This window comes from Chaetodon trifascialis, chromosome 21 (assembly GCF_039877785.1).
Source record: "Chaetodon trifascialis isolate fChaTrf1 chromosome 21, fChaTrf1.hap1, whole genome shotgun sequence".
NCBI lineage: Eukaryota > Metazoa > Chordata > Actinopteri > Chaetodontiformes > Chaetodontidae > Chaetodon > Chaetodon trifascialis.
The window spans coordinates 9,179,432-9,197,339 of NC_092076.1; the positions used below are offsets into that span (position 1 = coordinate 9,179,432).

Here is a 17,908-nt window from a genome sequence, read left to right on the forward strand (position 1 = left end):
TATATTATACACCCCACATGTCTGCGCACTGAAATAAATGCAGGACAAATCTGTACACAACAAATGAACAGACAAATGAATGGATGCAGTAGCCTGCAAGCTTGTATACGGCACAAACATAAGAGGCCAAATCAATCTAACTTGATAAGATCAACTTTATTTATCCCAAAGGGAAATTATGTAAGGGATAATGCCCGACGAGGTGTCCATTATCAGAAATGAATAGACGACGCGGAGGCGTGAACCGTGAAGCTCCGCTTATGCCATGGTCACTGACGAAAGAAATAAATATTAAATCAATTATTAATACGTTAATGTTTTTGTTGTTTTTTTTTTTTAACCGTTAAAATCGTAAGTTTTTCCACAAGAAGTGGACTATTTAATATCTCTCGTTGTGACGCGTTGCCAAGGTAACCGGCTCTGGCCACAGAATGTGCAGCTCGGTCGGCCGCAGCTGTTATATTAGGCCTAATCAGTGCAGGGAAGTGAGATGATTGTTAACGTTATGTTACGTGATACAAAGTATCATTTCAGAGGGCAAGTGCACCTCTTACCGCTTGTGTATGTCCAGAGGATGATGCGACATTTTGTTTCAAAGAATCAAAGTCCACAGATAGTTTCCTAAATCGTTTTTATTGCAAGAAATATTATCCACCATTCACTCTGATCATTAAATGTGTATCAAGCAAGTAAGTCTATCCTAAATCGTTTTTCTAAATATTATCCACCATTCACCCTGTAACAAGCGAGTAAGTAAGGTAAGCAAGACAGTTTCTGTTACCAACTAGCGTTTGAGCCAGCGCAATAATTTAGAACAATCAGGCTATTTGACCGGAACTTTTTTTATAGGTGTCCTACAACACTTTTTAACGGACACCCTACAGCCAATCAGAATCGAGTATTCACCCAGACCATGGTATAACAACGAGTTATACAGTCTGGTGGAGTTACATTTACACAATTTCACTCACAATTTCAACTGATTCATAATCAGAGTACAACTACGTTTTCGGAGATGTTAATCAACTATTTGGATTGTAATTGTGATGTTTCAGCGGAGCACTGAGTGGGTATTTGTGCGCTACTTACGCATTCAGGCAGTCCGCAATACTTTGCCACGCTTTCTCTCGTTGTTTTATAACTGTGGCGGTGTTGCCTGTCTTTTTAATTTGGTCCTTCGCCTCCTCGTAAGCCTCCATGAGGACTTTTGCCTCCGACGGGGAGAAGTACGCCGCTCTAGTTGCCATGGTGAATCGGTGAATCTGTGGTCGATGGCGGGGTCTATTTGAGGAAGCCGCGTGCACATACTTATCCAGGATAGGTTTCACCTGGCTTGTTGAAGCCGTGTCTGCTCATCCTGGCTTGGTCTTTGTGCAACCGATTAAGCCAGGATGCTCATGTTTTGGATTGGTTGAACTCAGCTCAGTCACTTATCCTGGATGTCTTAATCCTATTTTTGTGCAACGGGCCCCCGGGCTGGTATCAGTCCCGCGATCTGACCCGGGACACACACACTGACAACGATAACAGTTACAGGAAGTCAGTGCAGTAAATATTGCGTCAGAGCAGCGGTCCCCACCCACCAGGCCATTTGGTACCGGGTCACACAGAGAGACTGAACAGAAATTATTTTACTGATTATCAGAGTCTGAAAGAAGTTTTACTTTGAAAATCACGTGCATCCGCCTGTGTCTCTGTACACATGTCAAACCGCTCGTCTGATGATCAATAAAATATTTTTTGTTCAGTCCCTCTGTGTGGACCGGTCCGTGGGCCATTTGAAACACTTAAATCCTCAGTAGGAAAATGAAAAACATGAAATGCAGTCTTTTTGCCTCTGAGGCTGCTGTATTAAAGGTGGCTGACTGACGGGGTTCAGAGCTTTGGATCTGGCTCGGGACCATGTGATCACCTTCTATCTCCAGTCCCTGCATACATAAAACTAACCAATTCCAGCCAAATGTAATCTCACTATCAATAGCAGCTGAGATAATTCAGTGTTTATGTCACAGCTGAATGACCTGCAGAGAGCTGTCCCATGTGCCTACACCTACCTCCAGAAGAACCCGGGGGACCAGGAGATGCACCAACTGATGGAGGAGTACAAGAGCCAGTACGACCTGAGTGGCTACCTCACCGACCACGAAGAGCAACCATACGAGGTGAAGACAAGCTAGCTCAGTCCTTCATAAAACATTTTCTGTATAGAACGCATAATAGAGAGTTCAATACTACACAAACATCGGCAGAACTACTCCCACCAGCCTGCTCCTCTCCTGCCAGCTGTTTCTATCATTCCCACAGGTTCTTCTGACATCCCTCATTTCCTTTATAGGCCTCCTTCTTAAGAGGAGTGACACTCATCAGTTCAGGTGACTACAGCAGCAGCATTGAACACATGGAGGAAGCTCTGAGGCTCTACCTGCAGGAGTATGAGCTCTGTCAGGCAGACTGTGAGGGCATCAGTCAACTTTCACCAGACAGTGACTTCTACACGATCGTAGCAGGTCAGTACGCAGTATTTAAAAACAGCTACGACTATCAGACTGAAAACACTACTGAGCATCTGAGAGACACAGTGAACGCACTAAAACTGGACTTGAGAATGAATGTGTCCACGTTCTGGTGACATCTGGGTCCTCATGATCCAGTTTCTTCTGTTGGTGGTGGAGAATACGTTTACTTAAATACGAGTATTTCTACTTTAGATTACTTTATACTACTTCTACTCCCCTACAATGTTCCACCTTTGCATTTGTCTATCAGCTCTTAGTTACTACTTTTTAGATTAAGATTTGACACAAAAAGCCAAAACATGTGTTTAAAGAATAAAGATTACATAGAATAAAGCTGAATTAAATCATACATACTGAATGGAATTAAATAAACTACATGAAGTTTAATAAAATGAATGAAGATATTAAGCTTGTGACGACTGGACTACACATTGATGCATCAGTATTTTACTTTAAATTTTGATACTTCAGGTATATTTTGCTGATAATACTTCTGTACATTTACTTCAGTAGGATTTTGAATGCAGGACATTTAGTTGTAATTTATTGGTACTTTTAATTAAGTGTCTGAAAACTTCTCCTGTCACTGTCCCTGTTTCAGTTCTGTGAGCGTCTCACTAATCATCTCTGCTCTGCTGTCACACAGACGTCTACATTGACACGTTGCAGTGTCAGCTGAAGTGTGAGGAAAACTTGATGCCAAATGTTGGAGGATATTTTGTGGAAAAATTTGTGGCCACTATGTACCACTACCTGCAGTACGCCTATTATAAGTGTAAGTTTACCATCAGCAACTCAGCCTTTCATCACTGGATCATACTTTTAGACATTAATATTCCTCATCAGCACTCGTCTGTGTATCTGCTCTTCTCTCCGACCAGTGAACGAGGGCCGCAGTGCGGTGCCCTGTGCGTACAGCTACTTCCTGTTTGAACCTGAAGACCAGGTGATGGAGCAGAACCTCCGGTATTATAAAGCCTACAGTGAAGAATGGGGCCTTCGGTCGGACCACTTCACACCCAGGATGGTGAGAGGAAAACTCTGACCAGATAACCTGGCTTGGCTATATGATAACACACTGTAGATGGCAGATGAACACACAAAAACATGGCTGAGATGCAGCTCGATGCACTGTGTTTTAACAGGAAGCTCTCAAACACTACAATCAGACTGTCACTCAAAAGCAGATGCTGACGTTTGCAGAGAAGTACTTGAAGTTGGATGATGAGGTGAGATTTTTTTTCTGTGTTCGGTTTCCTGTGATTTTCCCAAATATTAGGGAAATTACAATCAATTTCAAGGCTGCTTGACACGCGAGCACGTTTTGTATTGTTGCCATCAGTGCAGTGACTTGAGAACAAAAAGCTTGTTTGCTGTCTGAAACAGTGTTTTTGTGTTATTTCAGGATTTTCTTGGACCAGAAGAAGCTGCACTTTTGGCCTCCGAGTCTCCTGATGTCGAGTTTGAAGGGATGGGAGACTATGAGGAGTCTATCTATGCTAAATGGAGGCAGCCGAAGGGCAAAGGAGACGCTGGGGACTCAAATGATGACATTAAAGTTAAAAACTGAACCTAACTTTTCTTAATCTTATTTATCTTTAGTGGTTAAGTGTAGTATATTATTGTCATTGGTACTTTAAAAGACTGACAGTCTCTGCTAATCGCGGCTTTGTGAGGTTGTACTGAACTGTACTGTGAGGCACAGCGATGCTTTGAGCTAAATGCTAATGCTAGCATAGCAACATGCACATAGTGTTAACAAGCTAATGATTAGTAGGTATGATGTTCACCATGGCTGCACGGTGGTGCAGCAGGTAGTGTGCGTGCCTCACAGCAAGAAGGTCGCAGGTTCGATTCCCGGGTCGGGCCTTTCTTCCCATGTTCTTCCCATGCATGCGTGGGTTCTCTCCGGGCACTCCGGAGACTCTAAATTGCCCCTAGGTGTGAGTGTGAATGGTTGTGTGTATGTGCCCTGCGACCGGTCCAGGGTGTATAATATAAATAAAAATAAAATATAAACTATTTGACAAATTATGGCCTGACAATGATGTATTGTGGTAACTAATCATTTCAAGTTGAGCTAAACACAATAAAGAGTCAGTTGTGGACAGAAACACATCAGCACAGTCAGTTTTTCAGATATGTTTTAATTCATACTTTAATATACAGTAATATGAGTATTTACATAGAAAGCTAATACTGGTTACCTTCCTGTAAGACTAAACTACGTTGACTTTCATGAGAGAGTGGTGCCAAAATCCTTTGATGAGTCCAACTACGATGTGTGGCGGTAAACACAGTGTGACCTTTCAGCCAAGTCTGTCCTTGAGTATTAGAGCTTATACAGTAAGTGCGTATGGAATAAAGAGTTTAAGTATGATTAAAAGGATACAGTGACATTTTAACCAGCATTATGTTGACAAATTCTGAGAAGATTTTAACCTCACCTGAATACAGTTAATATGGAGTGCACGGTCAATTAGGAATGTCATTGAGCTTTTCTATTGACTTCCACTCAAAATGTCAACATATTCCTTTAATGCTACTGGCAGTGTAACTTGGATCATCTCTTCTGGCACCGGTGCTATTGTGCAGCTCCTTGTTGCAGTCTTTGTGAATACTATCAACCACAGGAGGACGTCCTGTGGTTAAACCTGATTTTAGACTCTCCGATGTTCAGAGAGGATAACTGGAGAGCGTGCTGCACATAAAAGCTGCAGAATTGGACTCTGTATCATTTATGACTGTTGTTGTTGTGATGTTTGTTTTCTGTCTTGAACATACTTTGGTGATTACTTACTTCTTAGTCTACAAATTTATTGCTTATTATATAGATCTGTTCACTCAGAATTTAATTATCTGAAGCCATTTAGAGATAAAGCATCTTTTTTTTTTGCAATCTACTACAGAAGCCAAATCATTATTGACGTATACATGTGGAATCGAGGGAGATCCTGTGTTAAATCTGAGCTTGGAAATCTGTGATGTAGGTCATAATTTTGCAGCTTAAAACTTTAAAATCTCTCAGAGGCTTGTGCCCAACACCAGGATCTCAGATTTCCCTGAAATGTACGAACTGCAAAGGTTTGAACCCCTCTTTGCTGATTACATCTTCAAAATGAGCAGTTTTAGGCTGAGAGGCAGGAAGAGTCTTCTCTCTCCACACTTGTGCTTCAATTCAGAGCCGCAGTGAGTCACTGCCATCTAGTCTACCCTATGATACACTATGTACATCAGCACCCATGTTCAGCATACTCGTATGCATATTGGTTGTATATGGATTACATATCATACAGCGGGATAAAACATTCGGTGTGCACGTGTGCAACTGTCTATCTGGCTTGGCTGTGGAGACACAGCTGGGTTCCTTGCAGGCCTGAACTATACATTCATACATTAATGCATATTATGTAGAAGCATTGATTTAGGACGGACTACTGTTTGATAACGAAAGGCAGCATAAGTACGGCTATTACTGTGGAGTGTAAACGCCTAGCATATAAAAATAACCCTCATCTAGACAGATCAAATGTCAACATTCACTATTTGGTGATATTTCTACACATCTATTGCAGTTTTTAAAGTCACACCACTGAAAGGAGGTGGTTGTGTTCTCCATGAGGTTAAATATGTCAACAGAAGGATCCACAAAAACGTCCAGACTAGGAGACGCACATGGGCTTTGTCCATGAAATCACTTAAAGGGGTAAAGCAATAACAGTCGATATGGGAGAAGGGCAGCTTTGACTAGTGGAGGAGAAAAGAAGTTGGGTAAACAGACTTCAGTTAAGGGCTCTGTGTGCGAGTCCTGGACCAAAAACAACGTCTGCCAGGACATTTGTAACCAGGCGATCCCTGACAGCCATTCAGATCTGGTGGAAAAGTGTCCTCAGGGCTTCTACACCACAGTTAAAATAATAATAATTTGACTTTCCAGGAGCAGAACATCAGTGAAATCAGAGAACGAAACAGAAAAGGCCGTAGGGCTCAGAAGTGGAAGACATGTTTGTTTTGTCTCCTCAGAGTGGACTGGACACAGTGGAAGGCAGACAGGACAGCACAGAGATACGAGTCAAACTCCCGAAGATCTGGAAAGAGAAGAGGAATGAAGAAAGGAGATGAGGAGATAAGGAAAGAGGCAGAGGGAAGAGAAAAACACTGAGGAATCTGATACAAACTGAAAGGGCTGCAGAGATTTTAAAACGAAATTAAAACGTGGAAAAGAGTGATGCAGATTAGGGCTGTGACGAACAATCATTTTCTGATTATCTTTTCCTTCACCATGTCCGAGAGCTCAGTCTCCTTCAAATGTCTTTGTTTAGTCTGTCTAGAGCCCAAAAATATTAAATCCACTGCAATATAAGACAAACAAATTCTCACATTTGAAAACATGGAAGCATCAAATACATGAAAAAGATCAATCTGGTAACAAAACAACTGCAGACAAAATTGACAAATCAATTAAGTGACTAATGGCTGCAGCTGCAGATAAAATCATAAAATAATAAGTCAAAGAACCCCCCAAAAACCACCTTTTATTACTGAAAGTCTTACGAAATGAACATTACAAAGTCGACACTGCAGCTATATTCTAGAAATGGCGGCTAAGTGAGGGGACGTGCAGTACAAATAATAATGCAATAAATAAATAAAAATAACAAAGCAAATGAGGATTATTATGTGTGATCATTAAGTTTTATGTTGCAGAGGTATTTCAAACTAGCATCGGCACCATAGTCAATGCTGTGGTACGTGTCGTTGGTTCATGCTGTATGCTTGTGCCAATATAAATAAATACTAGATAAAAAATGTGTGAACGATGGAAAACTAGGCCAAAGAAGCAGGTAACAGATTCGTGGGTGTGGGCTTGGAAATATCTTCGAGTCAGAGATGCAGAAACAGAGGATTCTTATAAAACAGATGGCATTATGTTGACAGAACCAACGGCGATTCAACACTCTGATAATGTTTTGGTGTTGGGATCAGGACTGAAAGGCGGGATCGTACCTTCCTCTTCGGATGTTTCTGGATCCGCAGTGAAGCAGGAACAAGGTGGAGGGAGCAGACAAAAAAAAAAAGACAGAACAAATGAAGTAGAGAGACAGGTGAGACTATCAACTGCTGTTTCATGTGAGCAAGACGCAGTGTGGAAAAACAGAAACATGCAATGCACCCAAGGCCTTAAAAGCAAAGCGTTAAACAGGCATTTCAATCTCTCATCTTTGTCTTCTGTTATCCAGAAAGTGAACTTGGCTACTGAGGAACTTGCAGCTGCAGATCTGATGCTTATCATGAAAGCTACCATCACCAGGTGAAGGATGAAGATTTCAGTCTGAGAGGAGCATATTTGTTTTTTTTGCACCGTGCAGGCATGTCACAGCAAAGCTAGCATGAACACTGTAGAGAGGGAATAAAAACAAACTACAGAAAGAAGACCTGGAGTCAAACCCTGTTGTGCAGAGATGAACATGATAAGAGCTTGTTAATCTATTAACCTGGACTGGATCAGTGCCAAACTTAAAAGAGTCCTCTGTAGACGTAGCATTGCACTTGACTCACAAGGGACAGTTAAAAATAGAAATCCACTTTTTATGACATGTATTCTTCCTCCTTGTCAAACCCTGGCGGCTACATTACCCACAATGCAACTGAACTGCTAACAGCTCAGCTGGAGATTCAGGTGTGTTTGCTCGTAGCAGCTAACGTAGCCTCGAGCGGCCAGCCTCCAGCACAGACAGTGCAGTGTCTTAAACCTGCATTCTTTCTGATGGCCACGAGGGGGCGACTCCACCCACTGCAGTCCAACTGGATGTAAGCTCATGAGAAAATAACCCTACTACTCATTTCATGTATTATCTCAGTAAATAGTTTCCAACAAAGTTTATGCTCTCAATCTAGTTTCATGTCTTCTTCAGTACAGCGTGATGTTGAGTTTGTGAATTATGGTCTCATTTAGAGTCAAATAGATGATAAAGCAGAGTATGCTTTAGTACTTGGCAACCTCATGATTGACAAGTTGGCAAGGGATGAGGAGTGAACAAGAGGTCTGGTGAGATCACTTTTGTCTAACTCGATACCCTCTGATATGTCGTTTTCACGCTGAGTGAGTGAGTGGAGTTCCTCTTTGAGGGATACACAGAATACAAACTCGTTGATATGATTAGTTCATGTGGCGTCAGAGTTTAAAGCAAACTCACTTGTGTATCCAGTGTAGGGCTGCAACTAGTAATTATTAACATTATTTACACAATTAATGTGCTGATTACATTTATGATTATGAGTTAATCACTGAGTCTAAACAATGTTCAGAAATAGTGACAAATATTAGTAATAATTTCCCCCCAAAATTGAAAATTTTTGATTGAAACATGACAAGAATAGGGCTACAACTCACAATTACATTCATTTCTGATTAATCTACCGATTAATTGGTCCATTAATTGGAGGAGTCAGTTCATTTTTGGCACACTTTTAGAAAAAAAATACTCAAAAAATGAATCTATTTCTGTCAAATGACTGTTTCAGCTCTAGTTCAGGATTTAGCTCATTGTGAGTTACACAAATTTAGCTTCTACAGCCGACTAATCAAAATACTACAGCTTTTAGAAAATTATAAAGTGGTGACACTCCTGCCACTCGTCTCATGCCATGTTGGAGATCTCATCAAAAAGCTGACTGGCCAAACGGACTAATGAGATCGCTTCATGCTCCCTTCCTCGACCAGACCCCGCAGATGGAAAAACCATCTCCTGCACGTCCAGCCGCCGTAATAACAGACCCACGCAGTCTCTGGTTGTGAGTATGGATCAGACAGCAAGCAGAGGAGCATTCAGCAGCGAGCCGCAGGCATGTGTGTTAGCTGACAGAGGAACACAGCAGGCACACACAGATAGAGGCATGCCAGAGCTCTTACTTAAATCCCCAGCCAGTTCCCCCCAGGACTATCGCTGCCAGCAGAATTGCACCAGCAACCGAACCTATTATGATATTGGTACCACTGGGACCTGTGGGAGTGAAGGAGTCAGCCAGTGAGGGAACAAAAATAAAGAAAAAACATGTGAGAGTGCCAAAAATCTGAATCTGTTTTTTAAATGTTGGATCTCTATTGACTGTGTAAAGCATCAAAAAGTAGAAAATATCTGTGTAATATTAGATGTTTAGTGTGACTCAAAACACTTTCAGCCAACATGGAGAAGTAGAACAAAGATGATGGGGTTTGAGTTGTACTAAAATATCCTCCAGGTCACGCTTCCTGCACCATTTATTTATAATACTGTCCTCTAGTGAGAAGATACAGCAGGATACTTCTTTAAAACGTGTACAAGTGCCAGAAAACACAGCATGCAAGTCTCCAAATACGAAGCTCGTTCTGTGAATCCACATTTCTCCATGTTGCCGTGGTTTGTCCTTAATATGTTGCATTTGTTTTTGATTTTGCATTTCAGATTTTCTCCACTCTTCCATGTTTCATGACTCATATATTTGAACCATTTTCATTCAATCATGCTAATATTTGTACTACAATTACCCAGAAGCTTTAGGGTACTGTTCAGGTATCATTTTATTACATTATTTAGTTTATTTTTTCTCATTTTGTGGTGAGATATTTTTCAGTTCATGTCGCCTGAGTAGTGAAACCATTCCAGCTGTGCACATATGTGGCTTTGGAGAAAACAATGAGGAGATATGAATTACTTTAATTTTGTTCATGTTTTTCTGTGGCAGCAGGTTATTTTACAGGTGAGGAGCCACTGTAACTGTCCTGTGGTTGACGATGTGGGTGCAGACCACTCAGTGTGGTTACCTCTGTATTTCTCTGGACCCTCTGGCGGAGTGGGGATGGGGATGGGGTCAAACACGCTGCAGTCCTTCCCAGTGTAGTCTGGATCGCAGATACACTTCATCTCATTACTGCAAGTCTGCGGGACAAAGACATTTGATCTCATTTACTAACCCAAACGTTTGTTTTCACCAGCAAATCTCTAAAGTTGTACTGCAATAAAGTGAACTATAAAATGTAGAGGTGGGACTGGGCTCACCCCGTGGTGGGAGCAGATGCGTGAGGACGAGGAGCCCGGGCAGGTGCTGAGGTTGAAGGTGGTGACGGGGAGGCAGCGACGCTCCAAACACATCATGTTTGGCCCACATGGCATCCCGTCCTCCACGTAGCCCAGATCCAAGCCGTCATCCAGCACTGCATGGCCGCCCCTGTGGGTCACATTAAATCACAGTTATTTTATTCTACTTCCCTCAGAGTCACCCAGCGGATCTCGACTTTTTGTGGAATTCATCCTCTTTCTTTAGACCTTGTGCATCAGGAGTGTCTGCTTTGTGTTACAAGTATTACTTCCTCATTTGTTTTTATAGCCTGAAAGTACTATTTGATCCCTACTGAAGGTGTCGGGTTCGGTTCAAATCTGAATTATCCTTCGTAGATCAGTGCTTTCTCTAAGCGCTGTTTGGCACCTTTTTTCTCCCATCCCCCTTTCACTTTCTTTCTTTTTTCTCCAGGATCTACACGCTCAAATCCTGCCATCTTTTGCACATGCAATAAGAAGTGCATTTGTTAGTCCCTCAATTGTTCTTCAAACTCTCCAAGCTGCCTCACCTGCAGTCCATGTATCTGTTCTGATGGTGGATGGTCAGACTGGTGAGCTTCCCCTGCAGTTCACCAAACCTCGGCTTGGCTGTCAGATTGGTGCACAGCAGCAAACCACACAGAACGTCTCTGATGAGGCAGAAAGTAAGAAAATAATGTCAAAAAACCTCCAAATTTAAGGCTCATGGTAGATTTTGTTAAAAAAAGCAACATCCTCTATCAACCCAAGGTGTTTTTATTGATTAAAATTTTGTGCACGTTCCATCAAAATGCATTTATGAGGCTGTTCACTCACTGCTTGTTGCACGGCACCCATCCCTGACCACTGGTGTCCGGGCCACAGTTTCCTTTCTCTGTGCCCTCAGAGTTCAGCTTTTCATAGCAGAACCTGTCAGCTGAGTCTGAGGAGACAGAACAGAGTCTTAATGGACAACAAACTGTGGCACTGCTGGAATCATTACCTCTAACTATTAAAACGCTTCTCAGAAAATATTAAAGATTTACATATATGAGTGAATGACTTTAACCTTCACCCTGCATGACAGCCACAACCAAATTAGAAACCAAAAATTCCCGTTTTAACCACCAGGGCCATGCAACGTGGATAATTAAAGCTCGGTATCTAATCCAAACCTACTGTAGCCCCACAGAGCCCTGCACTGGCCATCTCTGGTCTTACAGCGTCCACCATAACAGCGACCCTGAGGAAGAGGAGGGAAATGATGACGAAGAGAGGACAGACAAACCGAGAAATGTGTTTTATTAAATGCAGCAAGCGAAGCAGAAGGAAACATTTAACAACATCATTACTTTACCTGTCCAGCATCACACATGTAGCCATCCAGCTTGTGGACATTGTGAGGACACTGCAGAGAGAGAGCATTGCTGCATCAATTACTGCAGTATAAATCCAGTCCACTGAAATACTACTCCAGTAGTTATAACACATCAGAGAGACACTCGTTCAGAAGAGATACCGTATCTCAATGAGATCTTTCTGATTAGATAAAGTATAAATAAACGAAAGAGGATTATTTGTCCTTTCAGCAGCACGTTGGGTTTCAGATTTCTTAAGTAAAGATGTGTCGGGGGGGCTTCTTGTACCTGACTGGAGTCTCCTGTGCAGGTCTCAGGAATGTCGCAGTCGTTAACGGCATCGCGGCACGTCACCCCTCTCAGCTCGTACTGTCAAAAAACCATGATAGAAGATGAGGGAAAACAGAGACAGGCCAAGAATGAAGAGGACAGAAGAGGAGGACATGTGGGAGATGACAGTGAAAGCCTTAGTAAAACTCTTCATGACTACTAAACAAATCATCCCGTCAAAGCGGTGGAAGGAATTAAAGCAGCTCACCTTGCAGTCCCTGCAGCAGAGCCCGTTGCTGCACATGGCATTGTGGGTAAGGGTACACTTCTTACAGCAGTTGGCTCCACTCCGTGCACACTCCTACGGGTCAGAGAGGGTTTATAGTGCATGTGTAGATCATCACTGACATCACATACAATCCAACAAACTTTCTATGAAAATGACTATAAAATGCATTTTTGATCCAGACTGCAGACTCTTCTGTCCAAGGTGTGACTGTCTTTGCAGTTTCATATAAACTGAACTGTTCTGGACCGCCTTTCACACACACTGCAGACTGTGCACAGCCTGCTGGGGGGTGGGGGGGTGGGGGGGGTGGCAAACTTTTATGCAAAACCAGCCGTTACTGTGCGTCCCAACTTTTCCAACAAGGCTGAATGGGTGAAATTAGTTAATTCAAATCCACTCACCACTAATGAGCCACAGTCACACTCTTCCCCGACCTCCACATATCCATTCCCACACTCTGGTGGGTCTAACAACTACATGAAAGAGAGACAAAACATGTAAGGAAACTATGGAGTTACACAATATTGAATAAAGATTTACTTGTTGGTGTGTGTTCAAAACTTAAAATGTTCAACCAAAGTGAAACAGACACTTAAAGTTAGCAAATTTGATTTGATCGTTCGTCATACGATAAAAAAAAAAAAATCCTGCCTCATTAAGAAGCTTTTCATATTTCTTTCTATGTGATTAAACCTCGCAGCAGAGCCTCTCTGATAACGACCGACACGTCTCACCTTGATGGGCTTGTTGAAGAGACAGCTGCCCCCTCCCTGTTGGAGGAAGCGCAGGTACTCGTCTATACTGCAGCGAGAGAACTTCCTGGGCAGGTGGTAACTGATTGATACGAAAACAGAAATCACTGGAAGAACATTGCTTAAAACCATCAAAAATTAGAAAAACCTGTAATCCAAAGTTTTGTTATTATTTCTCCCGAATAAAGATGAGGATGTGTACTTTTACTAGCTTCATTTATAGGCTACATTTGATGCTAAGAAAAAAAAAAATAGCACAAACATCTTGTAAATAAAACCTCTGGTGCATATTTGACCAGTGCGGAATATGGCCATCTTTAAGAACTCTTTCTGAATGAGCAACAGGCCACAGATTCATTTATTGTACATTAAGTACGTACCCTGTATCCTCCATGATGCAGCCCAGCCATGGGTCTGGACACCTGCAATCTCCTGGACACACACACACACACACACACACACACACACACGCACGCACGCACATTTCTGTGGTCACGACAGGCCTTGGTGTGACTGCACACAAGAAAACGTTTTTAAAAACTTCTGCACTGCTGTCTTCTCACCACGTGGGGGAGCTGTTAGTGCACCAGCAGTGGTGGAGCGTTAGCTTTCCTCAGCATTCATTTAACGCAGTCAAGTTTCAGTGCAGCATAATCGGTTTAGACTACATGAGCTGTATATATTTAAATAACCAAATATTACAGTAAGGAATAGTTCAAAAAACAGGGGAAATCTAAAAGTTTGAGAGATTGTCCTCCATCAATCAACCAGTTTGTCTTACCGGCAGCCAGCCGCTCTTTGCTTCTCAGCATGCCGATGTTCTGGCCAAGACTCTGACACAGCGTGATGGCCATGGGGCCCACACTGCCAAACTGAAGACACACATAAACATCATTTTAACGACTTTTAACAACTAAACAAGAGCAAACTGAATTACAGATTCATGAGAATGATTTATTACTTCTATAAAAACTTCATTAAACAACTATCAGGATTTGCAGCTCGTCTCAGTCCTCACAAGTCTAACCTCATTGACGCCTCCACCCCTGGTGATGGAGCAGATGCCCCCGATGTAAGCTGCCTCACTGTGGCGGCTCATGAACGTCCTCCCACTGTAGTAAAGACAGGGAGACTGCTATAATAAGATGAAGGAGATGATGAAGACGAAGCAGAAGAGGAAGGTGTAGAAGGAGGGAAAGAAGACAAAGATGGAGGAAAAGGAAGGAGGAGGCTGCAGGGAGATGAAGAACAAAGAGGAGGAGGCAGAGGGAGGAGGAGGAGGGGAAAAGTAGTAGGAAGAAAATGAATGAGAATGAGAAGAAGATGAGGAAGAAGAGGAAGGAGGAGGAAAAGGAAGGAAGAGGAGGGGAGAGAAAGAAGGAAGAGGGGGAGGGGGAGGAGGAGGAGAAGAAGAAGAAATGGGAGAGGAAGGAGAAGACAAAGAGAAGGGAGGAGGAGAAGAAGAGGATGAAGTGGACAGAAAACGAATGAGACGGAGGAGAAAGGACAAGAGGAAGAAGAGGAGGGAAGAAGAAGAAGATGGAAGAAGGGCAGAAGGGGGTAGAAGAGGAAGAATTAGAAGAAGTAGGAGAAGACAGAGTGGAAGAAGACGAGGAAGAAGAATCAGCAGCAAACAGAGAGACAAGAAGAGGACGTGGAGGAGGACTGTAACAACTCCACCAACGAAAATGAACCCACGAGAAGAGGTGCACAGCGTCGCAGCGCTCCTTGATGCTCTCCTTCCTGTACTTCATGAAGTCACGCAGGGTGAGCAAGGCATCATCGCCCACAGAGACCCTGTTTTCAGCAGACCAGGTTTCCATGGCCACCAAGACAATGCGAGTGTTGAGCTGCTCCTTGTAGATCTGAACACATCAAAGAGGAAATAAAAGAGAGAGAGAAATTACACATCAGGCGAGGAAGTGAGAACAAAACGCACTGAGGAAATTCAGCTTTTCTAAGTAATAATAAACAATTAGTGGAAAAAATTCCGATCTTGAGGCTCATCGAGGATAATTTGAACAAAAAGAGGAAAAATTCTCAAATTTTTCCCCTCACGCAATGTTCAAAACAATATGAAACACTGCGGATGATGGAGACGGCTGCATATGTCTAGTTTAGACATGAAGTGGGAGAAGGCAGGCAGCAGTTGGTTTCCCATACCGCTGCGACAGCAGAGGACACGAGCACATCATCTCCTGCACTTAAATAGATATATATTTGATGCTGTATCCACGGAAAGCTATCCTTGGTTAACCTCTCCCAACCCTATACATATTATCATGCAGAGTTCTTTTCGCTGTTGCTGCCACAGATCATAAGACGCGCATTTGTCATCCGTCCCTAATGCTCATATCACATGAGACAGAAAGCTTTGATGTTCTGCGCCGCAATAATCCGCAAACTAAAGGAGCTGTGACATGCGAGAATTTCAAATACATCAGCTTTAGACTGAGTATGAGTCACGATTCTGAAAACCTCTTCATTCCTTTACTATTTTACAAAAATTCTTTCCATCTTAGTATTGATTTGTCTCCGTTAGATTAATAAAGATTCAATAAAATTAATGAACATAATATAATGATGCAATGTGTTGTCATCATAACATATAACCTACTGTATATTCTAGATAATCAACCTCAGCAGCTACATTTCCCTTCAACCTGCTTTCATTTTTATTCATTTATATGAGCAGATTTCAAGAACAATCAATGCAAACTGTAACTTAGATCAGATGCTTGCAAAGTGGGTGCAGCATAGAGTGCTTTAAGAATGGACCAGGGATGCTGCATTGTCTATTTAATAACATCTCACCTCATACAGGAGGTAACTGGGCAACGTGCTTCCTCGACATTTATGCTTATTGTGATTCTTTTCTATGGTATTTAAGTTAATTATACTGTGATGAAATTGCTTTGAAACAAATATATTTAATATAAACTACATTCTTCTGAAGTCTAAAGTCATTACATGTTCATTTATTTTTAAGTTTCAGACAAATAAAAATGGACAAAATCTAAATTAACCATTGAAATGATCCATATTAAAAGCTGTTAAATAATTATGATGAATATTGGTCATTTGTCAGGTTAATGTAAGAGTCAGGGCCAAACGAGTGAAAGATTTGTGACAGTAAACAGACCTTAAAGAAATTCTGACACACAACAGCCTTCAGCACAAACCTGAGACGATTAAAAAAAAGAGATACTTATAGAAACAGTATTCTGACGCACCGCATCGGCCATGTTCACCACCGCTTTGGCAAAGTTCTTCGTCTGAGTGGCCGACCGACGGAGCTGCACAAACTAATAAAAGGAGAAAAACTCTGTTATTGCCTTTCATCTATTTTCTGCTGATTATAAAGTCTTAAGAGTCTTTATCAGAGCACCACATAATTAATCCTTATTATAATGGGGGTCACACTCACTTCTTATTATTGCCTTCATGCAGCAGCTGCAGAGATAAGGAAAAATAAAAGGCCTTGGAGCCATCAGCTTCACACCTACCATTTCATGGTCGTTGACCACCATCAGCTCGATGTACTTAGTCTCAGTCTGGACGGTGCGCTGGCCTCGCCTCACCTGGAGGGGGCAAAAGAAATCCACACAGCCAGACGTTTGAGTCCTCTGTCATAATCACCTTCACACAGGACAAACAGACACACAAACACACCTCACACACACAAACCCAGCAGGTGAAACTATTACTCACACGCAGCCCACACACACACACACACACACACACACACACACACACACACACACACACACACACACACACACACACACACACACACACACACACACACACGCTGATGCTACTGAAACTCTAGTCTTTGTCCTTGAGAGGGCAACAACAACTTTGAGACCAGCAGTCACCAACAGTTCATTCATTAAGGAGAATATTTGGCATCTGAAAAGATCAGATGCAGCTTCTGAATCCAATTTGTTGAGGAGTTCAACAAGAAATAAAACTGCAATATCTTAGCCTTGGTGATGACAATGTGACCAACAGAGACTATGGACAAAACTACACAAAAAAAAAAAAAAAACTGAAAATAAAACTGAATTATCCTTTAAATAATGTTCTATTTAATGTCTGTAAATTAGTATGAGTCTACAGCCGTGCTAGCAGCTCTGTGAAGCTGTACTTGCAATGCTATCATTGGCATGCTAACATGCTCACAATGAACGGCAGATATAAAGTTTACCAACTTTATCATCTTACTTTATCGTGTTAGCATGCTATCATTTCCTGATTAGCATTAAACATAAGCTGAAGCTAATGGGAGTGTCATTAGATTTGCGGGCTTATTTTGGTGCTTGATGATACATCGGGGATCACCACAGTTATTAAAAGTCATGCTGACGCAGTCCATCGTTGATACTTTAGTCTGGACCAAAGTGGTGGACCAACCATCACTGACATCCCTAGAGCCTTGCAAGCATGGCTAAAATGTTATAACTGATGCAAAGAGGACAAGCACATTCAAAACTGTCTTTCATTAGAGCAAAAAGCTGGTGAAACTCTCATATTTCAAACTTAAAAATCCTCAGTTTGTCATGCAGGCTTTCCGTCCAATCTACAAGTAATCAAGTGGCATCACTTGAGTAAATTTGTCAGATTTTAGATTTAACTCCTTCAAACACTTTTCCCTTCTTTTTTT

At 42.0% G+C, this 17,908-nt stretch overlaps 2 protein-coding genes across 3 annotated transcripts in view; one reads left to right on the forward strand and one right to left on the reverse strand.

Moving 5' to 3' along the window:
* Positions 1-4,086, forward strand: part of LOC139350022 (endoplasmic reticulum protein SC65-like) — a 7,649-nt gene extending 3,563 nt beyond the window's left edge. The window contains exons 2-7 of the mRNA XM_070991110.1: positions 2,013-2,162; positions 2,336-2,507; positions 3,163-3,291; positions 3,398-3,543; positions 3,662-3,745; positions 3,922-4,086. Coding sequence (XP_070847211.1) covers positions 2,013-2,162; positions 2,336-2,507; positions 3,163-3,291; positions 3,398-3,543; positions 3,662-3,745; positions 3,922-4,086 — 846 coding nt within the window. The remainder of the gene's footprint in view (positions 1-2,012; positions 2,163-2,335; positions 2,508-3,162; positions 3,292-3,397; positions 3,544-3,661; positions 3,746-3,921) is intronic.
* A 560-nt stretch (positions 4,087-4,646) lies between these two features.
* The window catches only part of LOC139349664 (disintegrin and metalloproteinase domain-containing protein 11-like), a 28,179-nt gene continuing 14,917 nt past the window's right edge, over positions 4,647-17,908 (reverse strand). Inside the window, exons 9-27 of one of the 2 annotated variants that reach the window (XM_070990616.1) lie at positions 16,749-16,823; positions 16,476-16,547; positions 14,941-15,107; positions 14,270-14,354; positions 14,024-14,114; positions 13,623-13,674; positions 13,225-13,324; positions 12,892-12,963; positions 12,470-12,562; positions 12,220-12,300; positions 11,931-11,981; positions 11,753-11,816; positions 11,411-11,516; positions 11,125-11,244; positions 10,556-10,724; positions 10,321-10,435; positions 9,430-9,520; positions 7,524-7,541; positions 4,647-6,604 (exon numbers count right to left, since the gene is read on the reverse strand). In XM_070990616.1, coding sequence (XP_070846717.1) covers positions 6,589-6,604; positions 7,524-7,541; positions 9,430-9,520; positions 10,321-10,435; positions 10,556-10,724; positions 11,125-11,244; positions 11,411-11,516; positions 11,753-11,816; positions 11,931-11,981; positions 12,220-12,300; positions 12,470-12,562; positions 12,892-12,963; positions 13,225-13,324; positions 13,623-13,674; positions 14,024-14,114; positions 14,270-14,354; positions 14,941-15,107; positions 16,476-16,547; positions 16,749-16,823 — 1,638 coding nt within the window. In that variant the 3' untranslated portion in view covers positions 4,647-6,588. Of the gene's footprint in view, positions 6,605-7,364; positions 7,542-9,429; positions 9,521-10,320; positions 10,436-10,555; positions 10,725-11,124; positions 11,245-11,410; positions 11,517-11,752; positions 11,817-11,930; positions 11,982-12,219; positions 12,301-12,469; positions 12,563-12,891; positions 12,964-13,224; positions 13,325-13,622; positions 13,675-14,023; positions 14,115-14,269; positions 14,355-14,940; positions 15,108-16,475; positions 16,548-16,748; positions 16,824-17,908 lie in introns of those variants that run through there. The other variant, XM_070990615.1, reaches the window with a different exon arrangement.